Below are 25,447 nucleotides of genomic sequence, written 5' to 3' on the forward strand. Positions count from 1 at the left end.
TGTTGAGAGCAAAGTCAAGGGCAGAGTTGAGCCCACCAGTGCCGGGCGGCAAGGTGAAGGTCATGGATGTGATGCCGGGGAAACACTTGCGAGCGAAGGGCACGAGGGCCTGGGGGTTGCGCGAGATGCCCACCATGTCCACCAGGTCGGCGTTGGACAGGAAGTAGAGGCGAGGGAACTGCGAGCGGTGACGCTCCAGGTAATGCTCCAGGTCCTTCAGGATCTCCTCCTGACATGGCAGATACACAAACATATTACACTGGAATCTCCTCCTGACATGGCAGATACACAAACATATTACACTGGAATCTCCTCCTGACATGGCAGATACACAAACATATTACACTGGAATCTCCTCCTGACATGGCAGATACACAAACATATTACACTGGAATCTCCTCCTGACATGGCAGATACACAAACATATTACACTGGAATCTCCTCCTGACATGGCAGATACACAAACATATTACACTGGAATCTCCTCCTGACATGGCAGATACACAAACATATTACACTGGAATCTCCTCCTGACATGGCAGATACACAAACATATTACACTGGAATCTCCTCCTGACATGGCAGATACACAAACATATTACACTGGAATCTCCTCCTGACATGGCAGATACACAAACATATTACACTGGAATCTCCTCCTGACATGGCAGATACACAAACATATTACACTGGAATCTCCTCCTGACATGGCAGATACACAAACATATTACACTGGAATCTCCCTTGTAAGACCTCCAACAATCGGAGAAAATCAAGTTGTCAAAAGGAGGGAGTCTCAAAATTGAGGTACATTTGGAGAGGTTATAAACAAAACATCTGAAAAATAATGGTCTTAAAAAAGGAAACAGTCTTACATGTCGGGGTCTTAAAAGGGGGGTTCCACTGTATAAACATATGACTGGTCAGAAAATTACTGACAAAACAAAAATGATTTTGAAAAAAAAAAAAAATCTATTAAAATCATAGGAAATAATGACAATTTTTCACACACAAAAGTGCTGAAACCAATTTCACACCAAACAACAGTTCATGATCCTGCAAAGTTTTATTTCTCTAGTTTGATAGTACATGTACCTGCTAATCTGCAAACAATAGAAGTCATAAATGATAGCAGTGACTTACCTGCTGGTGAACAAGGGAGAGAAGCAGGGAGCGGAGGTTGTCTCCCTGCAGCAGACGGTAGCCCTTCTCCCCACGACGGCGATTTACGACCGACAGAACCTTGGAGTCGTTAGACACCACTCGCATCCAGTCCTGGAGAGAAAAATACTACTTATACCTTCATGTCAACCATGTTTCCAATAACCCCATGAGGTTACTGTGTACAGATAATCAACATGGTAGACTAACTGTCATCTCCCTTCTGTTCTGTCCTGTTCGCTGCCAGGAAATATTTGCATACAAAGCATTACCTGTATTTACCAGAGTTGACAACTTACAGTGTGCCCTTGATGTATAAATGATTACACCACAAACTCACATATCATTTCTTTGTTGTTGTTGATCTTCTTCCTTGTTGTTTATTGAACGATTTATTGCCCGTGTAATTCAAAGCAAGTTACCCAGGACGTCAGTTGACGTCCTACAGGCAGCGAAAGGGTTAATTAAAATTCATGACACATTTTTGCATTCAGTACTGTAACTTTTATCCTGCCTACACTCACATAAATAGCAATTCCTGAAGTTGAAATCTTTACCACAAGGTCTAATTTACTGAAAAAACCCATCTCAAACACCTCAAAAATATTTGACTACCAGCGTCTGTCAGCTTCAGACCATTTCATTTACTTCAATACCCTTTTTTTGATGACTGACCTTGAACTTGTTGTGGACGGCCTCGAACTTGTAGGCCTGCTGGTTGAGTCGGCGGTACATCTCCGGCTGCTCAAAGATCTTCAGCAGGTACAGCCACTGACACACAGGGAAACCACAATTTAGCAAGTTACAAATGAGCAGGAGGTTACACCGAAAGAGATGTCATCACTACATCATTACATGTGCAAAGCATAAGCAAGGACACAAATACATTTTGAACAGAGCAACAACCATGTAAATATACCTGCATCCCCACACAAATACACACACACACACACGCACGCATGCACGCAACACACACATAAACACACACACTCACTCACACACACACACAACAGTTTCCAATTACAATAAAACACGGAGAAGCAGATTATACAGGAAAAGCAGATCATACCAATGAAGAGAAATACTCTGCAAAGTGTCAAAACAGTAACTTTCAAAGCAAGATCAGGTCAGTATTTGCAAGTACAATCCAACAAATCTTCCATCATGACCCACCTTTTTCTGGCAGACAGCCCAGAGGTCGGTGATTTCCTCGATCTCTCTGAGAGCTGTGCACCACTCCTTGGCCTCGGTCTGTATGTCCCCAACGTAGGGTGACTGTAGCATGGCCTCCACGCTGATACGACTGTCCTGTTCAAGACATCAGGATAAGGATAGGGATAAAATTATATATAGTCCTGTGAGATTACTTTCATGGAAATTCGGGTTGCTTTTGCTGGGAACTTGGGTTCTTTATCGCGCTCATGCGTGCACAAGGGGTTGTTCAGACACCGAGGAGAGTCTGCACAAAGTTAACTATGGGAAATAAATCCCTCGCTGAACGAGGGGATCGAGCCCTCGCCAATAGCGACAACAGAATTTTGAGAACGAAGTTTGTTAGGGTGACTTCAACATATCAGCAGTAGAGAATTAATCATAAGGTCACCACCAGGCTGCTCATGTATCGGTATCGTATATAATTTTAATCATTATTCCACAATGAACCCTGCTTTGACAAACAAAGATCACGTCCCTCTTGTGACTTCACGCAGTGCCTACCTCTAGAACTGTTCATTCCACAATGAACCCTGCATTGCCAAACAAAGATCACGTCACTCTTGTGACTTCACGCAGTGCCTACCTCTAGAACTGTTCATTCCACAATGAACCCTGCTTTGACAAACAAAGATCACGTCCCTCTTGTGACTTCACGCAGTGCCTACCTCTAGAACTGTTCATTCCACAATGAACCCTGCTTTGACAAACAAAGATCACGTCCCTCTTGTGACTTCACGCAGTGCCTACCTCTAGAACTGTTCATTCCACAATGAACCCTGCATTGCCAAACAAAGATCACGTCACTCTTGTGACTTCACGCAGTGCCTACCTCTAGAACTGTTCATTCCACAATGAACCCTGCAGTGCCAAACAAAAATCACGTCACTCTTGTGACTTCACGCAGTGCCTACCTCTAGAACTGTTCATTCCACAATGAACCCTGCATTGCCAAACAAAGATCACATCACTTTTGTGACTTCACGCAGTGCGTACCTCTAGAACTGTTCATTCCACAATGAACCCTGCATTGCCAAACAAAGATCACGTCACTCTTGTGACTTCACGCAGTGCCTACCTCTAGAACTGTTCATTCCACAATGAACCCTGCAGTGCCAAACAAAAATCACGTCACTCTTGTGACTTCACGCAGTGCCTACCTCTAGAACTGTTCATTCCACAATGAACCCTGCAGTGCCAAACAAAAATCACGTCACTCTTGTGACTTCACGCAGTGCCTACCCCTAGAACTGTTCATTCCACAATGAACCCTGCACTGTCAAACACAGATCACATTATTCTTGTCAGTCACTCCCTACAGTGCCTACCCCTAGAACTGTTAATTCCACAATGAACCCGGCAATATCACTCTCCACAGTGCCTACCTCCAGCTGGTACTTGAGTTCCTCCACCTCTATCAGAGTGTAGAAGTCGTCGGTGGCAACATCCAAACCCCTGGCAACGCCCGCTGCCGCTGCTGCCCTCTCCTGGCGATAACGCTCCAGCTTGGTCGCTCTCCGCCCCGGAGATGATGCTCGCTTCACTGGGTCTGCAACAGGCAAGTGAAAAGTGTAACATCTATAGAACTGTTCTTTTCATAATCAAGATGTTAATAGCGTTTCACCCACCTCCAAAACAGATTTTTGGTATTTCTGGAGGGTATCAGGAGGCCTCTCCTGACAGGAAATTTCATTACTTTTGGGCAGTGTACCATAGCACATTAATCAGAACTTGTGTACTAAGTCTATATAAAGTGATCTTTTCATCCAGAGTGAAAATTCACCTTTTACTGATTTTTTTTCATCAAACATTTTGTTCAACAACAACAACAACAACAACAACAACAACAACAACAACAACAACAACAACAACAACAACAACAACAACAAGAAGAGCAAACGCTCGATCGAGTCACTTTCGCAGTTCTGAATATTATATGAGGCATCAGATGGACAGGAAGAAATTGCTATTCACAACACAATGAGTCACGTTCACATAAAATTTGAGCCCGGTCACTTTTATAGTTTCCGAGAAAAGCCCAACGTTAAGTTGTGTGTTGCCGAACAGAAAAGGCTAGTTATCTCCCTTGTTTTTCTGATAACGTTCGTAAAAGGCTACAGATGTAAATACTTTGATGTAAAGAATAATCCTACAAAGTTTCAATCACATCCGATGAACTTTGTCAAAGATATAAAATGTCTAATTTTTCCTTTGACGCTGACCTGTGACCTTGAAAAAGGTCAAAGGTCAACGAAACCATCGTTAAAGTGTAGAGGTCATTGGAGGTCACGACTAAACAAAATATGAGCCCGATCGCTTTGATAGTTTCCGAGAAAAGTCCAACGTTAAGGTGGTGTCTACGGACGGCCGGCCGGACGGCCGGCCGGACGGCCGGCCGGACAGACTAACACTGACCGATTACATAGAGTCACTTTTTCTCAAGTGACTCAACAACAACAACAACAACAACAACAACAACAACAACAACAACAACAACAACAACAACAAAAACAACAACAACAACAACAACAACAACTCTTGCTATACCTTTGACAAACATACTGTCGGGGATGTGCTTGGCCAGCTTGAAGTTCTTGTCGTGCCAGACACGCTTGATGCGCGACATCTGCTGCTCTAGGTCGTACTCGGCCACGGCAGACAGGTAGACGTTGTGGACCAGGTCAGCGTTGTCGCACAGATTGTAGCTCATCAGCTCGGCCACTGTGAACTGACCGCTACCCAGGTAGGGTTCGTTCATCCCAACGAAGATTCTGTGCCAGTGTCGATCCTGTGGGAAGAAAGTGGAATCATGCAGGAGACCGCATAAAAAACTGCTAAAGTTTTAGGTATTGGTCTTGGTATCATATTGTCATGTGAAGTTAACATGGAAATTTGGACTGCCTTCTCACTGGAGAGAGAACGCTGCTATACAGTACGACGCTACCCAATTTTTTTGTGTGTGTGCATGCATGCATTCATGTTTTTAAGTCCAAAGACTTTGACGGTGAACTTGGGATCTTTATCATGCGTATTCATGCACACAGGGTTGTTCGGACACTAAGGAGAGTCTGTACAAAAAATCCGTCACTGAAAGTGGGGGTCCAACCCACGCTGTTAGCGACAACTGGTTTTAGGCCAGCACCACTATCGAATGAGCTATGTCTCCACTGAAAAAAGGGTTAAAGCATGATGGAAGATAAGTACCATTATCATGGCATTCTGGAAAGGGAGGAGTTAGCAGGTGTACATTAAAAAAAAAGTGCTCATAATAGCAAACCTTGAGTGCGTCATTGGCGAGCTTGTAGAGCACGGGGAGGTCCTTCTTGAAATCCTGCAGCGTGCGGTACCACGTGGTCAGCACCTCGTCACCAGGCGGCACGTGGGGCTTCAGCTGGGCCGCCGCAGACTGCCACTCGATCACCTTCTCCAGGGCCTTCTTGATGTTCATCTAAACAACAGTAACAAGCAACATGTTACTGCCACTCCATCACCTTCTCCAGGGCCTTCTTGATGTTCCATCTAAACAACAGTAACAAGCAACATGTTACTGCCACTCGAACACCTTCTCCAGGGCCTTCTTGATGTTCCATCTAAACAACAGTAACAAGCAACATGTTACTGCCACTCGAACACCTTCTCCAGGGAGACTATTGCAACACCCTTCACAGCAGACTCTGCAGTTGTCTGCCGTTGAAGAGTGCAAGCTATTTATAGCTCGACGTTTCTTCTACGTCGCGGACACCTGTGAATTGTAGACTTCTGTTTGTGATAGGGTCCTGCTGCTGCTGTCTCCTTGTATGTTCTTGGGAACCTTTGCCTACCCATAACAGTTTTTATGGGGCTATCAATTTAGCTCTAAAATACTCAACTTTGTTTGACAGGGTTTCACCTCCAAAGGTGATTGTTGTGCTTCTTGCACTCGGTTACATTACGTCAAACATGATTTTAGATTTAAAGTATTCAGTCCATCTCCTGAGAAAATTAAAAAAACACTTTTGTTGACGTACAACAGATGTAAACTTTGGCCATGACATTTTGGAGAATTTTGCAAAGCCATTAAAACAATGGAACATAAGACTTCCAAAAATGTGAGGGGCGGGGATGTAGCTCAGTCGGTAGCGCGCTGGATTTGTATCCAGTTGGCCGCTGTCAGCGTGAGTTCGTCCCCACGTTCGGCGAGAGATTTATTTCTCAGAGTCAACTTTGTGTGCAGACTCTCCTCGGTGTCCGAACACCCCCGTGTGTACACGCAAGCACAAGACCAAGTGCGCACGAAAAAGATCCTGTAATCCATGTCCGAGTTCGGTGGGTTATAGAAACACGAAAATACCCAGCATGCTTCCTCCGAAAACGGCGTATGGCTGCCTAAATGGCGGGGTAAAAAACGGTCATACACGTAAAATTCCACTTGTGCAAAAAACACGAGTGTATGTGGGAGTTTCAGCCCACGAACGCAGAAGAAGAAGAAGAAAAATGTGAGAAAATCAGGTGTGAAAATTGAAGAGAGAGAGTCCAAAAGGGGTGTACATTTATAAATGTTATGAACAAATAATCTGAAAAAAATAGGGTCCTAAAAGGGGGGAGATCATACAAAGGGGGATGGGGGGGGGGGGGGGGGGGGTCTTAATTGGGGAGGGGGAGGTTCCACTGTACCTCATTTTTCATTTTCTTCCATATCTGCCTCGCCTTTTCAACCACCAGTTACTCACAGTGATATCTGTTAGGACAGGTGTCTTTTACTGCAGGTGTCCTGTCACAGTTCTGATACTCTGGATAAGTCAGAAAGCCAACGGGAAACAGGGTGTAGTTAAACAGGGTTTGCTGCATTATTATTATGGAGTTTTTTTAATGACAGGTATTGCTAAAAAATAATGTGTCATACCTATCTACTTCAGTACTTGTGACACATCTTTCTCTCGTTTCGTTATTGTGACAAATCTCTCTCCCATTCCGTTCACAAGTCTCACCTTTTTGAAGAGCATCTGTTTCCAGTCCTTGATGGTGCTCTGCGAGACCTCCACGTACTTCCACAGCTCCTGCCGCACGTCCATCTTGACAGTCATCTCGTTGAGGAACTTGAGGCTGTAGGGCTCCCCCACGATCGTCTCCCGCCACTGGCTGGCCTCCTGCAGGTGCAGCTGGGTGCGGAAAAACTTCTCACGCAGCTAAAAGTAAAAAAGGTAAAAGGTTACAAATCCCATGACCACTCCTCCCTTCCCCTGGCGATGATAACCTTGTAATTATGTCACTTGCAAAGAAGCCCAATGTTCTCTGAGAACTAAGAGAATTACAAACCAAAAGTGAAAATCAATGTTTAGCTTGGAAATAACCCATAGGAACTGCAAATTAGACGCGGTGTTAAGGGTAAAGGTATTTCCATTACCATATTTGATCGTAGGGTAGCGAGATGTTAAAGATCTCAACTTTTCTAGGGTCAGCTTTATGAGGGCGGTGCCTAATCCTCTCCCTCGCAGCCTTTGCCTACCCCGGCTCTGAATAGGGTCAGGTAGCCATTTGCAGCTAGGTGGACTAGAGATTGCCCGCAAAAATTGGTATTTGTCGATGCTCTGATTGAGGGTTGATCCCCAACCACAAGCGTGAGGCAAGCACTCTAACCACTATGCCACTCGGGCTCTCAAACTATGCATGTAAGGCAAGTACAAAGACTTTTACCAACAGCACTCACCTCTTTCATTGCGCGCAGGACTTGCAGGGGTGGCTGGTTCGGATCCAGGAATCGACCAGTGGTGGCTTGTTCTGCCAACAGGCGGGCCTCTCTCTCCAGGGTCTGCAACATGCACGCATCATAAGGCCAAAAAAAAAATAGGTCTGTTTACGGTAACATAGGCCAAACAAATAGGGTCGGTAGGTCGGGATTTTTTTTTCCCAAATGCCAAAAAAAAAGTCTTGGGTCGCGCGAAAAAAATAGGGTCGGTCGGGTTACCGTAAACAGACTATTTTTTTTTTTTTGCCTAACAGTCAAACTGGCACCACACAAGTATACATTTTTTAAATGAGAATAAAATAAAGTGGAATCTGTAAAAAAAATCATCAACACAGCTCAGAATTATTTTGCAACCAGTATTATCTAGGTCACTTGTTAACCCGAGTTGTGTGTCTTGATTTACTGGATATAAATGTCATGTCATATTAAACTGCAGGTGGCACCATCTACCTACAATATATACAATTTCACTTTTCTTTGATTATTAACTTTCATTTGAATGAAAACACTGCATGTGAATTTGTCATTCGCATAAAGAAAAATTGTCAATAAATCATCGCTTAATTCTGCATCCCCTGTACAGTAACATAACCTTTTCTATTTGATTATTCCTAGAGAAAGTGACTGAATGTAGGTGTTACAGATCAGGAAACGTGCACCTACGATGAGCCAAAACTACGGCCTTATACTTACCACCATGTTTGATACGCATGACAATATAAAACAATCACATGCAAAAACAAGCAACAACCTCAAAGGAGGCAGACCACCCTGATATGGCCCTTCGTGGTCGGCTGGGCGTTAAGCAAACAAACAAACAAAACAAAGGAGGCAGTGACACTTGGAACTCAACTGTCACGAAGAAAAGTTTATCGGGTCAAAGATCAGACTTTAGTTGACACAACCATGCCAGAGTAATGACTGATAAAAACAACAACAATGTCACTGAACGTCCAGCTTTGAATATCTCAACAAAAGACAATAACGAAGGAAGCAACAGAAACTCACAAAAGTATGTTTTCAATCCCCTGAAAGGACAAAGACACTGGATCTAAGAAAACTCATCCAAAACGCTCGTTCTTTCTTTTCCTTTTTTTAATTGGAAGAATGCACAAGATGGTTGATTGGATATACTTTTATTTGTAATCAGTGCTACTTTGAACTCAACAAAACTGATCAGCAACATAAACGATGGCAAAACTTGAGAAGCCATGACAGATTGTCTCTCCGGAGATTCAAAACATAACAAAGATGAAGAGGATCCTCCCAGCTCTCTCCTTGGCTGATCTATCTGACACGAGCAAAGACAGAAATATTTTCTGGTGGTATGAACTAATGACTGAAATCATACACAGACTTTGGTACTGACAAGGGTTATAGAAAAAGAGACAGGTACAGACATTGGCACAGACACAGGCACAGATGTACGCACAGACACAGGCACAGATGTACACAGACACACGCAAAGAGCACAGACAAAGACGTTCTCTATGGTCTTGACATTAATAAAGGATCTGCCAGCAAACATAGTGCACACACACACACACACACACACACACACACACACACACACATACAGACACATACACACACACACACACACACAGACACACACACACACACACACACACACACACACACACACACACACACACACACACACATACACACACACATACACACACACACACACACACACACACACACACACACACACACACACACACACACACACACACACATACACACACCCCTACAAGCATACACAATTCTGGATCACAACACTTTGCTTTCAAACATTAACGAGAAACAGAAAAACGAGGCATGCACAATGATCCAGCATGCACACTAAAAGAGCAGTAACTACAGTAATTTCCTGATGAGACTCATGAACACATAACTCAGTGAAATATCAACGGCCAACCTGGAGCACCAACAAAATAAACCAATATGACTACAAAATCCATGGAGTTACTTCTGCGTGAACAGCAGCAATTTTTCTCTCCATTTGAACAGTGCTGAAATCTGAATGCATGAGATGTGTCCATGTAAACAAGTGCAGAACACTAACATGCACATAAACTTTGAATTACATATGCATAAAAAAAGAACACTATTTTCATGTGCACAGCACACAAAAAAAGAAAAGTTAAAAAGTATGTGATCTTATAAGCTCCTGTCCAAAGTGAATGAATGTGTGTGGGTAAGAACAAACTCAAACAGGAAGCATCAGACAAAACAAGATTGTATTGTGATTGATCTAACTCTCCAAATAACCAGAGGAGGAGACACATGCATGCACAAAGAATGACATCACTGCCACACATACTGTGTGAGAGTTTGTTCCCAATACAACTGACACATTTTCACATGAAGGATCGTGATATGTGACCGAATAACCAACGAACGATACCAAACAATGTGACCCGTAACAGCGTGTGACAATGTTTCCAGAAAAAGAATAATGATCACCTCCTTCCTGTAGCAATGCACTTTAAAGAACAAACAAAATCAAACTGATATAATGAACGAAACATTTGGAAAAAGACGTCACAGCAGTCTTTTAACTCAACGGCAACCATAACGTCTCAAGTTTGCATGTCCGTAATGTAAGAACAGCATAAAAACAGAAGCAGCAAAACAGAACAGATCATACCAAAGCTTCGTAGAATACATGAAGATGATCAAAACAACGAGTCTGTTTCTGAACTGTTCTGAGCTCCTGAACCAGTTGTTTGCTAAAAGAAATACACATTAACAATAAAATAGAGAAGCTTTGTACATACTCTCTGCCTTTTCTCCGCTTTCTACGTTAACCAGCCAAACTGTTATAGTTTGACACAATCTGTCAATGTCAGGGTGTAAGTCGGTACCAAAGCCCTGACATGCCAAACCAAAGCTTTTTTTTACAATAAAAAATGATATATTCACATAATTTTATCAGAAATGAGTCTTGAACTCTAAGAATCAAGACCCTAATTTCCTTGCTTTTCTGTTTTAATTCTATTATATTATACGCCTTACCTGCATGGTCTGTAGCAAATTGCTTTTATCCTTAACATGATGCATAACGGTCATGCACATAAACCAGACATAAGTACTAACAAACACAATGCAGAGTGGCCTTACTTCTCTTCTTTTTCATTCATGGGCTCAAACTCACAAGTTCACTCATGTTTTTGCACAAGTGGGCTTTTACATGCATGGCCGGTTTTTACCCCGCCATTCAGGAAGCCATACTCCGATTCCAGGGGAAGCATGCTGGGTACTTTTGTGTTTCTATAACCCACCGAACTCTGACATGGATTACAGGATCTTTTCCGTGTGCACTTGGTCTTGTGCTTGCGTGTAAAATGAAGGGGGATAAGGCATTAGCAGGTCTGCACATACGTTGACCTGGGAGATCGGAAAAATCTCCACACTTAACCCACCAGGCGGCCGCGATTTGAACTCACGACCTTCCGCGTAGGAGGCTGATATCTTATCCACTAGGCAACTGTGCCCGTCCAAATTGACCTCCATTTAAAGACTCCCTCCTTTTTAAGACCTAATTTTCTCAGATTTGTGGGGTTCCCAAAAGGGGGGGGGGGGGGGGGGGTGTCACGGTACTAACAAACACAATGCACGGCAGCCTTACGATCAGCATGAAAGAGATGCCCCCAGCTCACCTGGAAGTTGTTCTCCAGTTGCTGGGTCATGAGCGGCGTCTGGGTGTTGATGAACTCCCCTGCGTCTTGCATCTGCATAAGGAAGGCTTCCCACGCCGCCCACACCCCCTCCTCCACCTTCTCCTCCTCAGACGTCAGCTGTCGGTAACTCATGCGAATCACCTGGCACACAGGTCAATGAAATTAACTTACGTTCACATCCCTCAAGTTTACTGAAGAAGCTCAGGCAAAGAAAGTGCAAAGGAAACTAACAGATGCACAATCACAAAACAACAAAGGTATGTTATTAGAACATTTAACTATTGACAAAACAACACACTATATTTACAGTATGCCGACCCAGTGGTCTTTTAAGTAGTCAAACACATATGATACAAATAATGAACTTCTCTCAAAATCGTGATGATGATGATAATTAGTTTTAACGTCCTCTTAGAACCAATTGGCCTATCTTGGGACAGGTAGTGTTGATATGCTTTATGGGGGGACAAGACACTGGACAGACATGCAAACAGAGAACACATATGATCGTGTTATAGATCTGGAAGTCTGTTGTTGCGATATTTCAAAATGGGGATGGAAGTAAAGATTTTGTTGGGGTTGTTGCCATAGTGTACGCGAAATATAGTTGGAGTGGAGCGGTTTTGTAGGCTTATTTGCTTTTTATTTATGTAAAATATTTTTTAGACTTTTGGATAATGCCAAAATAATGTAATAAAGAACTGGCTGAATAAGTAAATAAATACGTAACTAGAAACATAAAAATAATTATTAGCCAAATAAGAATATTAAATATAACTTGCTAAAATAATATATCAGAATGGGGAACTTAAGTTCAGGTAGGAGGGCGGTGTATGTGATTTAGCCTTGTTTGAATAGAGCTATGTGATAGGTGTTGTAGGCGCTTTGGTTGTTGGGCGTGGAGGGGGGGTCGGTGGGAGAGATGGTTGAGGGGTGGGAAGGAGGAGAGGGGATGAAGTTTTCAAAACAGATGTCCTATTTCAGCCTTATGTATTGAGAGACACAGGGTGTATGCTGGCTTCCATTGAAGCGTGCAATGTTTATCTAAAAACTCATGGGGTTTCAGTTTGTGTTCGTTGACAAGGGTGTGTAGGTTGCGGAAATCTTGTTGGAGTGATTGGCAGCGGTCAAAGAGGTGTAAAAAAGATATTAGCTTTCCACATTCACAGAGACGGGGAAAGAACTTGTGAGCGCATCCATCCGTGCGAATTCTGCGAAGTATTTTAAGGAGGGGGGTGGGGAGTGTAGGCCTGTTTTGTTTTGTTTGTCGGGGCAGAATAAGCCAACCATGGGCATCGCCTTCTGTTTTTAATTCTGTTTCCCAGTGACGCCAGGCAACTTTGGCCATTTTGTGTTTTGCTTCCGTCTTTGTTAATTTGAGGTCATGAAATTCTGCTTGATCTGTGACAGATTCTTTTGCTGCTCTGTCAGCCATATCATTGCCTCTGATCCCCGTGTGTGAGGGGATGTACATAAGGGTCAATTCTGTTCCAGAGGCAATGATCTGGTGACAGAGGAATTCAAAATCGTCAACGAAACTGGCTTACAAGATGCTTACCAAAGCAACATCACACCAGCACAAGAAAGATTGTGAGGACCATGGGTGTAAAAATCAACCAACCAGCCCCATCTGCTCAAGTGTCTGTCAACAATAACTGATACAGATCCCTTTGCAGATTGCCAAACTTGAGTTCCTGCAGTAATCGTCTTTACAGCTATTTTTTCGCATCCTGCACAGGGCATGTCTGGGGGAGAGACCTAAAGACGGTCCTTAATTCAGCCTGAAAATTCAGTACCAAAGCATCTTGAGCCAGCTTCGTGAAGTAGACTTTGCAAATTAAACTTCTCCTAATTGTAAGGCTTCTTTTTAAGCCTACTGTCTATATGATACTTACCGAGACAGTACTATTCTTGCACATTATCTATTATAGGCCGAAAAAATTGGACAAAACGCTGAGTGGGTACAATTATCTCCCATAACCATGCGCCACCGTGGATCCCAAGCACTGTCCGAGTGCTTCCCCCTTACAGGATGTAGGTGGCGCGTCCTCTTTCTTTATGAGCTGCAGACCCTCAAAAAGCCCATAACATATCAAGAGGGGAGGCGGGAGGGAAACTCTAATAGTACTGTCTCGGTAAGTATCATATAGACAGTAGGCTTAAAAAGAAGCCTTACAGTCAATATAACACTTACCTCGACAGTACTATTCTTGCACAGAATACCAGAGTGGTGTGAGGGTGATATGTAGAGTATTAAACTCCTTAATCAAAATCACTTAAATCCAAGGATTAAGATACCCAGGCAATTTTCGAACAGTACTACCGTAAAAGAAAATATACCCAAGAAACATACCTTAGACTGACGTGACCATGCTAGCAACCACTGCTGTGTGGTGAACTCAATGTCAAAGTCCAGGCCACTCAAAGCTTGAATACCACTGAGTCTACGGCAAGTGGCTAAAGCGATGAGGAACAATTAGTCTTAAAAATCAGCAACTTGATACTGATGCCTGCCAGGGGTTCAAACTCATTGCTACGCAGGAGTTTGAGGACCAGAAAGACATCCCCCTTGGGAAATGAAACCCGAGGTTTAGACACCGCTGCATTGCTAATACCCGAAAGGACATTAGCGATGAGGGAGGACCTGATCAAGTGTTCAGTTCTGCGACCAGTAGCGGCCGCAATCGTGGAAGCGATGGCAGATCTGTATCCAAGAAGAGTCTTAGAAGAAAGACTCTTCTTTTGATACACTTCCACCAGGAAGTTGGCCAAGTCCTGTGTTGAGGGATAAAGCGGCTTTATCCCCTTGGACAAGGCGAAGGTGGCCCAAGCTCTCCAGCGTAAGTCGTAGAGCTGATTAGTTGATCGCCTCTTAGCGTTCAAGGAAAACTCTACTGAACTCTTGTGCAATCCTAGTGCAAGCAGTTTGGAGCGCACAAGAGCCATGCGGTCAAGCACAGACTCTCTGGACGTGGATGAGGGAGGCATGATCGAGGCTGGAGCAGACCTCCCCCGTCCAGATCCAGAGGTAGAGGGTCTACGTGGGTGAGACCGCGAAGATCTGGAAACCACGGAGCTGTTGGCCAGTAAGGCGCGACCAAAATCAGTCTTGGTCGTTCCTGCAGATATTTTGCCAGCACCCTCGGAATCAGAGATGTCGGGGGATAGGCGTAAGCATCGAGGAGCCTCCACAAGAGAGTGAATGCGTCCAAGTGGAACGCATTCATGTCTCGAAAGGGGCTGACGTACCTGGGAAGCCGAGCGCTGAATCGAGTTACGAACAGATCGATCAGAGGACGGTCCCACCTTGCCCACAGACGCTGTAGAACGTTGTGAGCGATGGTCCATTCTGTGGAGAGAACCTGATCGCCCCGACTGAGAATGTCGGCCAGGGCGTTCAGTTTCCCCGGAACGAACTGGACTGACATCCGGACCTGATTGGTCTGGCACCAGAGCAGAATCTCCTCCGCCAACAGGGAGAGGGACCGAGAATTGGTGCCCCCCTGGTGGCGAAGGTAAGCTAAGCATGTGGTGTTGTTGTCCCCGTTGAAAATCAGAGGGGCCAAGGACAGGCCGAATGGGAGGGCCCGAAACTCGAACACCGTGCCCTCCCAAACGAACCGGAGCAGATGTCGGTACCCCGGGGCCACCAGGATGTGGAAGTAAGCATCCTGGAGGTCCCAGACATGGCCCAATCGTTTGGCCGGATGGCCAACCGGACCGACGAAGGGGTTTCCATCTTGAACTTGCACCTGTGAAGGTACAAGTTCAAGGTGGAGAGGTCCAACACCGGCCTGAACCGGCCGTCCTTTTTGGGGACGGTGAACAGGCGGGAGCAGAACCCCAGAGAAGGCTGAGAAAGGGGGTAGACCGCCTTCTTCTCGACCAACGAGTTCACCTCGTCCTGAAGAGCCTGCCATCTGGCAGGCTCTCGAGGAGGGGGGAACGTCCAAGGTAGAGCGGACAATGGAGGTTGTGACGACAGCGGTAGAGAAAACCCCGACCACACCACCCTCAAGAAAAACTGGTTGGAGACCAGTCTGCCCCACATGCCGCGGGCCCGAAAAAAGGGAACCGACGGACGAAAGAGGGGCAACTTGAGGGGGCGTCAACGTAGGGCCGGGACTCACTGAAAATTCTGTTGGCGGGCAGGCGCAGGCTTGCGACCACCCCCCCTGGTGGTGCTGCTTCCCCTTACCTGTCTGAGCACCCTTCGTCTTGCTTGGGAACGCAACAGGCGCCTAAGAGGAGGAAGAAGGAGGCAGTGAAACTGGCTTCTTCTTCTTCTTCTGAGGCTGGGAGCTGGAGGTGACTGTAGCACTTCTCTTACTCCCCGCCGCCGTCGCCGAAGCAGCGAGGCCAACCATCAGAGAATCAGTGTTCCTCTGGCGTGTGGACTCCACCACAGAACGAACAGTGTCCGGATGAAAGAGGGAAGAAGGCTGAGGAAACGTGTTCCTCAGACTCTTCCTCATATCCGGAGGCACTATAGAAGTAGGCAGAAAATGATCACGGAACAGGGCCAATAAAGTGGACCCGTGTTCCAATGGCCAATTCTGCCGCAGACGTCACGCACGATCGCACGGCATGCAAAGCCCGATCCACTCGAACCGTGTCAAGGACCCGAGTGGAATCGGACTCTGCCCGATCGGGAGGGTCCAACAGTGTGGACAGCGTGCTCATCCATGTCAAGGCCTGTGAATGGGCCTCGACTGTGGAAGAAACGGTGGCCTCAAGATTGTGGAACGAAGCAGAGCTCAGTTCCACCTTCTTGACCGAAGGCACCTCCCCAACGAACACATCACCGTCAGCCCCACCCTAAACACTCGAAGTCTGGAAAGGGAGAGTTCGAGAGTCAAAGGGAAAAGGGAGGGACGAAACAGATTGGACACGAGGAAACAGTGGAGGTGCGCCTCCCGAAGGAAAGCATGGCACTGAACCCGCGTCCTCCCGAGGAACATAGGTCGCGTTTGCACGTGAATCTGTACTCCTCAGGCGATGTGCTGCCGCTTCCACCGTGGCACTTAGACTAGGGTGGAACGCGAATTGCCGGCGGCCGGATCGTTCATAAAACGAGCCGCCGGCAGACGCGGCGTGAGCCTCCCGCGCCCGGGCCGAAGCGGACTCAAAGGACGAGAGGGCGTCTCAGGGAAGGACGTCCTGAAACTGTTCAAACGTCCTTCTAGCTGTGCGAGGACGAGCCTCCTGCCTCTCGTCCTCAGACCCCGGGTCCACGTCCTGTGTGTCAACACTAGACGACAGACGCTTAAGAGAGGCATCCGTGACGTCAAGACGCCGCGTGATGTCTGTCATGTACTGTTGGAAAGTACGAAGCATAGCTTCGGAAGTTCCATCAGAAACCGGCAAGGGTAGAGGTTCAGTGTTAACCTCAGGGCGACCCTGATCCTCCTCCCTATCGTCCTCCGACTCACTCTCCTCTTCACTTCCCGACAACTCCTCAAAAGCAGGAGTGTAGGGAGCTTGAGGGGGAAGAGCCGAAAGCGATGAAGCAAGCTGTGAAGAAACGCCCACAGAAGCAAGAGGCCGCGAAGACCCCTGCCCCAAAGACGAAACGTCTCCAGCAGCCGAAGGGGGAGAAAAACAACAACCCTGCGACTGTTGGGTCAGCCCAGCCAACGAACCCCCGCCATTTATAGACTGAACAGGAACCCATCGGGTCTGATCAGAAAAGAAATGGTCCGGTCCGGTCGGGGGTGCCGATCCGGTCCGGTAGGGTGGTCCGGTCCGGTGCCGTACCATCCGGAGGTCCCGTTCAGCACCGAACCATCGTACCCACAGAAGTGTTCGGGTGGTTAGGTCCGGACGTGGACATACCGTACCATCCGGACCCGTAGGTCCGGTGGTCCGGTATGGTCCGGTTCGGTGCCAGACCATCCAGACCAACAGAGGTGGTCGGGTGGTCCCGCACCGGACCATCCGGACCCGTAGGTCCGGACCCGTAGGTCCGGTACCATCCGGAGGTCCTGTTCGGCACCGAACCATCCGTACGCACAGAAGTGTTCGGGTGGTTCGGTCCGGGCGTGGACGTACCGTACCATCCGGACCCGTAGGTCCGGTTCGGTGCCAGACCATCCGGACCAACAGAGGTGGTCGGGTGGTCCGGACCGGTCCGGTAGGGTGGTCCGGTGTTCCGGTCCGGTCCCGTACCATCCGGAGGTCCCGTTCGGTACCGAACCATCCGTACCCACAGAAGTGTTCGGGTGGCTCGGTCCGGACGTGGACACACCGTACCATCCGGACCCGTAAGTCCGGTATGGTCCGGTTCGGTGCCAGACCATCCGGACCAACAGAGGTGGTCGGGTGGTCCGGTCCGGACCGGACCACCGGTCCAGCACCGGACCATCCGGACCCGTAGGTCCGGTCCGGTCCCGCACCATCCGGAGGTCCCGTTCGGCACCGAACCACCCGTACCCACAGAAGTGTTCGGGTGGCTCGGTCCGGACGTGGACATACCGTACCATCCGGACCCGTAGGTCCGGTTCGGTGCCAGACCATCCGGACCAACAGAGGTGGTCGGGTGGTCCGGACCGATCCGGTAGGGTGGTCCGGTGTTCCGGTCCTGTGGTCTGGTCCCATACCATCCGGAGGTCCCGTACGGCACCGAACCATCCGTACCCACTGAAGTGTTCGGTCCGGACGTGGACCTACCGTACCATCCGGACCCGTAGGTCCGGTGGTCCGGTATGGTCCGGTTCGGTGACAGACCATCCGGACCAACAGAGGTGGTCGGGTGGTCCGGTACCGGACCATCCGAACCCGTAGATTCGGTCCGGTCCCGTACCATCCGGAGGTCCCGTTCGGTACCGAACCATCCGTACCCACAGAAGTGTTCGGGTGGCTCGGTCCGGACGTGGACATACCGTACCATCCGGACCCGTAGGTCCGGCATGGTCCGGTTCGGTGCCAGACCACCCGGACCAACAGAGGTGGTCGAGTGGTCCGGTCCCGACCGGACCACTGGTCCGGTACCGTACCCTCCGGACCCGTAGGTCCGGTGTGTTCCGGTTCGGTGCCAGACCACCCAGACCAACAGAGGTGGTCGGGTGGTCCGGTCCCGACCGAAACACTGGTCCCGTACCGTACCATCCGGACCCGTAGGTCCGGGGGGTCCGGCAAGGGCCAGAGGTACTGTCCCGCACCGGACCCTAAGGTCCGGTACGGTCCCGTACCATGGGTCCCGTCCGGACCAAACCCGGAGGTCAAGTCCAGTCGGGACCCGTGGGTCCGGTTCGATCCCGACCCGTAAGCCTGGAACGTTCCGGACCCTTGGTCCGGACCATCCGTCACCCGAACACCAGACGCTAAGGAATGGCGTGGGGTCAAGACGGTCCGGTCGGAGGTGTCGGTCTGAGCAACAGAAACAATGTTCCCGTCGCCCTGACCATTCGACAGAAGTACCACGTTCTGTCGAACACCTCCACGTCCAGTAACTAGTCGGCCGGAGCGTTTCAAGAGGGACAGCCACCAGTCACACGGACGTCAGAGGGAACCGTAGTAGCAGTGGTCGTAGGCACGAAGCCTGAAACCCCTGCCCCCACAGGACCGCCCTGAACGGGGTCAATTCGCATCCCAACCCCAGCGGGGAGGGAATTCAGAGACCCCGTCATCTCCTCCGATCTCCCCCCCCAGGAGGCCGAAACTACTGTCAAAACAGCAGCAGACGACCCAGCGAGGGAGTTCAGAGGAGGACCCGTGTCCCTCCTGGCTTCCACAGCGGTGGAAACCGAGGAGGGCACAGGAGAGGCACCGGAAAAGGAAGATTTTAATGCCAACTGCACCCGGTGTTCCCAGGCGGTCACCCATCCAAGTACTAACCGGGCCCGACGTTGCTTAACTTCGGTGGTCGGACGAGAACCGGTGTTTTCAACGTGGTATGGCCGTTGGCTGTCAAAACCTGAGTCTCTCCAGTAGCCCCTAGATCGGATTCACCAACCCCCAAAGAGGGTTGGGAATCGACCTGCCCCCGGATTCGAGCCAGGGGGGAGAAGGAAACCTTCCCCCCAGGCTTGAAACCGGGAGGAGCTGAAGCCTGAGACTGAGGGCCGGACAACGGCGTCGAAGGGGGGGAAGCCTGTTCCACTGAAGGAGAAGGAGAAAGAAGCTTTTTCTTTCCCCTCGACCTTCCCCGAACCTTCGACGGCGCAGCCCCGCCCGAAGTCCCAGGCTCAAGCCCAGCCTGTTTGAGCAAGCTCGCATTGAGCTTGCTCAAACAGGCTTTCTCCGCCCTCCCTCGCCGCAAACGCAAAGCGTTTGGGGAGGGAGAGTCGGAGCGCCGAAAGATCCCCTTCTCCGTGCGTAAAACATGACGCTGGGCGCCCGGAGAAGGGTTGCCCCCGGCAGACTCTGGTTCCGTAGAACCAGAGCCCAAAACAGGACGAGACATCCTACCTCGCCCTGTACGTACCCTTAAAGACCGAGAATTAACAAAATTCAAAGAAAATTTAGGTCAATACTCAAGTGAATGCGGCGAAACGAGAAGCAGACGACCGGTCACCACGAAGTAGGACGGGAGGCACGCCGAGTCCGCCACACAAAAACGGAGGCACAAGTTGAAGGAAACACAACGTAGCCTCAAGCCAGAAGTGGAATAACACACAATAATCCAACAGGTGATAGTCCACACAGAAAAGGAGCCTCTTAGTCCAAAATAATCCGGGAGCGTAGCAGAAACACAGCCGGTCTGACACGCGCGAAAAAAGAAAGAGGACGCGCCACCTACATCCTGTAAGGGGGAAGCACTCGGACAGTGCTTGGGATCCACGGTGGCGCATGGTTATGGGAGATAATTGTACCCACTCAGCGTTTTGTCCAATTTTTTCGGCCTATAATAGATAATGTGCAAGAATAGTACTGTCGAGGTAAGTGTTATATTGACAGACGATTTTTGAAAATAACTCAGTCCGGTTTGTATAGGTTATTGAAGAGTGAATACCCTTGCCAAAACCTCTGACAAACATTGGAGGGGCCAATCACTAGTGAGGGGTATGTCAGAAACATGTGGACAGGAGCACAGAGGTTTTGGCAAGGGTATTCATTCTTCCATAACCCATACAAACCTGACAGAGTTATTTTCAGAACGTGTCTATTAAACCAAGCCCTTACCTCATAGAGTGACTTGATGTACTCGACGCGCTGCTGGTACTGCAGTGTGTTCTTCTTGTACTGCTGGTAGTTCTTGGCAAACTGTGCAAAGGCTTTCACACTCTCTCGCTTGTCCTTCATGTTCTGGAAGAATATACACCACACAAACAAATCAGTAACTGTCAGCATAACTACCGTCACAAAATTACTCTTTAAGTCATACACATTTTCTGCACTGTTTCCTCACTTTTCTTCAACCCTTGCATATGCTCTCCAAAGAAGAACTGATGAAATAACTCTGCTTATCAACTTATACGGATTGTGAAAGAGTGAATACTCTTGTTTTTAGTGAGGCAAGCTTTCCACACATGCTCTTTGTCCACGTGTTTCAGACACACCCCTTGCTAGTGACTGGCCTATAATGTCACATGGGAAAGTTTGCCTCAATAAAAAAGAAAATTCACTCTTTTACAACCCATATACACACCTGACAGAGGTTTTTTTTCTGAACAGTGTCTGTTTGTGAAAATCTATTATCTGATAGGCAGAGTCAAGAAGTTTCTAATCTTTATGTGACTCAGAAGAGTAATCCTGATCTACAGTGTTGTTTAAAGTCAGCTTTTCCAAGTCAATGCACAAACCCTTCATGTTCTTTCTTGGATTCGCCAATATGCTTACAGTTTCAGTTAGCCTTGACATGTCCAAAATCTTTATTTTCAATCAACCCAACCATGACAACAAAGACTCGCCTTGACAATCGAGCTCAATCTCTTCAACAAAGCTCGCAAACAGGTTCTCCGATTTACCATTGCACGTACCCTTAGCCTTCACATTATTTTCCATCAACCATCATATTCTATGAAGCCAACCATCAGATTCTATGAAGCCAACCATGGCAACAAGGACTCACCTTGGCGATGACCTTCATCTCGTCCACAAAGTTGGCGGCCAGGTTCTTGGCCTCGTCAGCCACGAAGGTGATCAGCTCCTGGTAGATGTCGTTGAGGCGCGGCAAGAGACCTTCATGGATGGCCGAGCAGTCCACAAAGAACATCCCGTTCTCCGAGATGAAGTTGCGGTCAAAGTTGCGGACTTTCTCCGACCACTGGCGCAACTCGGTCAGCTTTTGCTGTTGACAGGAGTGACACACACAGGATTTCAGTGCCAAACAAGAAGGAAAACAAGTATAAATGCAGTCAAGGAGAACAAAATACACTCACATTTGCAAAATTCATCGTTTTATCAACTGACATTGTCATACCTGTCAAAGAGAGATATAATTATACAGGCAGGTTTTAATCTTCACCTTGAAACAGACAGCAGAATCTACTTGGCTGCTCGGTCAGACTTAAAACTTAACGCTAAAAAATCCAACAGTTTTTCAAGTATGACATTTAGCCAAACTATAAACTCATTTCATCAAAATCCAGATCAACAATAAAACCACTCAGGCAAACTCAGTTTCAATTTAACACAATCTATTATAATGATAATTCTTTCCAGATTCCAACATTTTGTTAAAAACATGCAAGTTTTTGTACAGAAAAATGCACCTCAAGGGAGATTCCACTGTACCACAACCTAATACTTCTTCACACGTTCCCACATTATTTCCTTAAAAACATGCAAGCATGGAGAACTTTTGCACAGAAACACACACCTCAATGGTGAAGGCAGCGGCCCCGCGGAACTCCTTGACAGACTTGTCGTTCCAGCGGCGGCAGTAGACGTGGATCTCGTTGAGCCAGTGGTTGTACTGGCAGTACGTGTCGATCTCCTTGAACGCGGTCTGCATGTAGTCCTGCTGCACCTTCTGCGCCACCTGGTACTCAGCGCTGGATGAAACACACAATTATCGTCACGATCATAGCATAATTGCATAACTCATCGTAAGACAGTTTCCCAGCAGAGAGTCCATTCTATTGCTCTAAGTCATTTTCATAACATGTGAAACGGGGGAGCAGAAGTGACAAATCAAGAAACATTAAACAAGTGTTTGCGCTACCTGAACATTTCTTCAGGAAGACGATTTCACTTGAAAGTATTCTAAATGGTTTCCACTTCGCTACAAAAAAAGATGCGAAATTAGACGACAGGGCCCTTGGGATTTTTGTTCCAAACAACAAGCCAGCATAACTCAAATTAAAGGCCCACTCCACCTCGCTAAAGTAGTTCGCCTCACTGTCTCCCAGTAAGGTCATATATTGTACTACGTTGCAAGCCCCTGGAGCAATTTTTTGATTAGTGCTTTTGTGAACAAGAAACAATTAACAAGTGGCTCTATCCCATCTCCCGGCTTTCCCCTATCCCATCTCCCCCCTTTCCCCGTCGCGATATAACCTTGAATGGTTGAAAACGACGTTAAACACCAAATAAAGAAAGAAAAGAAAGTCTCAGATCTGGCCAGGCTTTACATGGGATAAGACCATCCCAGGGTTCCTACATTTTTTGGTTCTAAAATTCAAGGACTTTTCAAGGACTTTCAAGACCTTCTGAAGAGAAAATGAAGCACACTCTTACCTTCAAAGCTCACAATGAAACACTCGCTGGTTATTATACCCCCTTCCCACATGCCGATTTAACTCATTGGATGTTCAAAAACTAATGATGTAATTTTGGTCAAAGGCAACAGATTCGTAGCAGACGACGGTTTTGAAGCAGACGGCTCAAATGGGACTGTAAGGTTACTGTTCAACTTTTTATTTGAGGTTATCAAATAATAAATCATTGCAATTGTTTGTTGTGGGTGGTTGTTGTGTAATCAGTTTGCAGCATTAGAGTTTTTAAGGACTTTCAAGGATCTTGCCAATTTTTTTAGCACTTTCAAGGCCTTGAAACAGACCCCTCCAAATTCACTTTCAAGGATTTCAAGCACAAGTACGAACCCTGCCATCCCTCCACTTGGTCGCATACCAAAAATCAACACCCCGACAGCTGGCTGTGGTGACTAATGGAATTTTGTCATGAATTAATTTCCGAAAAAGGCAAAAGTGGAGGGATTGTCTTATCCCATGTAAAAGCCTAGCAAGATGTGTAGGCCTCTGACGTAATTAGTTCACGTGCAGGACCTGATAAGAGTCTAATATAGGGCTACGCTTTCCTGCCCAGAGAATACTCCTAATTAATTCGTAAATTGTTTGCAGTTTTTGACTCCTTGCATGAAAGTCAATGAAGCTTGGTATTTTTTCTAACTGATAGCTGCCTGAGGCATGACTGAAAGCCCTAGGGGCTCCGTGCACCTGGACGTGACAAGTTCAGTAACTTTAACACGACACAAAGCAACACAAAGCGCTCACTCCATAGCCAACTTGTCCTCCAGGCTGGCGTGAGACAAGGGAGCGTACTGTCCCATGAAGCCCTCCCCCTCTACCGCAAGCCCTTTATTGTAGCGTGAGGTCAGCACAAGGTCAGGGGTCGCCACACCAAGATCGTCATCTTCTTTTGTTGGTGTTGCTGTAAAAAGAGTACCAAGAACATTGAAAAAGAGCCCTCTACAACGTTATTATACAATCCCAACGCTGGTATCAAGGTGGCATGCCAAAAGGTTTCTTGCCAAATAACGCTGAAGCAGTTTGGCCATGTAAATATGAATGTAACCCCCTCTAGGTGAAAGATAACTTGTGCATGTAAAGCAAACCACTATTGTGTCCCTCTCACCTGGGTTCAACTAAAACAACATGTTAGTAACAGGCACATGTACAGTTCACAATTACTTGCACCTGTTTTTTGGTTTTGTTTTGCTTTTGAGAAAATCCGGGAAATTGCGGGAATTTGGATTGCCTGTTCATAACAAGCCAACAATGAGGACATGTGTGTGCAGTCTATCCGTTATCATGCAAGCAGCAAGAATTAAAGCAACAGCATTCAGTGGAACCCCGATTTTAAGATCTCAAAAATCATATCTTAAAAAGGAGGGAGTCTTAAAATAGGGGTAAATCTACAGAGGGTATAAACAGAAAATCTGACAAAATAGTCTTAAAAGGGAGGAAGTCTTAAATCGGGGGTGGGTGTATGTTTTAAATTGGCGGGGGGGCGGGGGGGGGGGGTGTGTGTCTTAAAAGGGGGGTTCCATTGTACAAGCAGCAACTCCCAAGAGAAGATCATGTACTCACTGATGTGGGGTAGGAAAGGAACCGGAAAGTTTTCGTCAGCCACACGACCGCTGGTCTGCGCAACGCTCAAGGATGTGTCCATATCGACCATGCTGCTGTCTGCGGCCATGTCCCACACCTGCGACTCTGACGTTGTAACTGTTGCCGTCACGCTGTCGTGCTTCCTGCTGGAGCTGAGCTGGGAGGCTGACACGCTCTTCAGGTCCGTCAGAGACTGGCTGGCTGACATCCTGTGCGCATCACGGGAAACAATAGACTTTTTTGGAAATAACTCTGTCAGGACTTGCAAGCGTTATGCAGCCTGCGTATGAGGTGTCCGAGAGCACCACCGCACGGAGTGATTCTGTGGGAATCGCAGCAAAAAGAAAGAGGGACATTTTTCTCGGACTCGCGAGGCAGATGCCAGACAGTAACACTTGGCCTTAGAGTTTCGCCCCCCTTACCTC

At 47.2% G+C, this 25,447-nt stretch overlaps 1 protein-coding gene and 1 non-coding gene across 7 annotated transcripts in view; both read right to left on the reverse strand.

The window, feature by feature from the left end:
• The window catches only part of LOC138982022 (dynein heavy chain domain-containing protein 1-like), a 179,827-nt gene that overhangs the window by 129,483 nt on the left and 24,897 nt on the right, over window positions 1-25,447 (reverse strand). For all 6 annotated transcript variants that reach the window (XM_070355231.1, XM_070355232.1, XM_070355233.1 and 3 more), the window contains exons 19-33: window positions 25,002-25,231; window positions 24,186-24,342; window positions 22,550-22,724; window positions 21,800-22,018; window positions 20,911-21,033; window positions 11,767-11,928; window positions 8,060-8,161; window positions 7,341-7,538; window positions 5,651-5,821; window positions 4,921-5,161; window positions 3,759-3,922; window positions 2,335-2,469; window positions 1,837-1,932; window positions 1,144-1,275; window positions 1-229 (exon numbers count right to left, since the gene is read on the reverse strand). In XM_070355231.1, the coding sequence (XP_070211332.1) occupies window positions 1-229; window positions 1,144-1,275; window positions 1,837-1,932; window positions 2,335-2,469; window positions 3,759-3,922; window positions 4,921-5,161; window positions 5,651-5,821; window positions 7,341-7,538; window positions 8,060-8,161; window positions 11,767-11,928; window positions 20,911-21,033; window positions 21,800-22,018; window positions 22,550-22,724; window positions 24,186-24,342; window positions 25,002-25,231 (2,534 nt within the window). The remainder of the gene's footprint in view (window positions 230-1,143; window positions 1,276-1,836; window positions 1,933-2,334; window positions 2,470-3,758; window positions 3,923-4,920; window positions 5,162-5,650; window positions 5,822-7,340; window positions 7,539-8,059; window positions 8,162-11,766; window positions 11,929-20,910; window positions 21,034-21,799; window positions 22,019-22,549; window positions 22,725-24,185; window positions 24,343-25,001; window positions 25,232-25,447) is intronic.
• Window positions 19,575-19,693, reverse strand: LOC138983409 (5S ribosomal RNA). The gene has a single exon (XR_011461145.1). It is a non-coding gene; the product is annotated as a 5S ribosomal RNA (ribosomal RNA).

This window comes from Littorina saxatilis, linkage group LG12, assembly GCF_037325665.1.
Source record: "Littorina saxatilis isolate snail1 linkage group LG12, US_GU_Lsax_2.0, whole genome shotgun sequence".
NCBI classification, from domain to species: Eukaryota; Metazoa; Mollusca; class Gastropoda; order Littorinimorpha; family Littorinidae; genus Littorina; species Littorina saxatilis.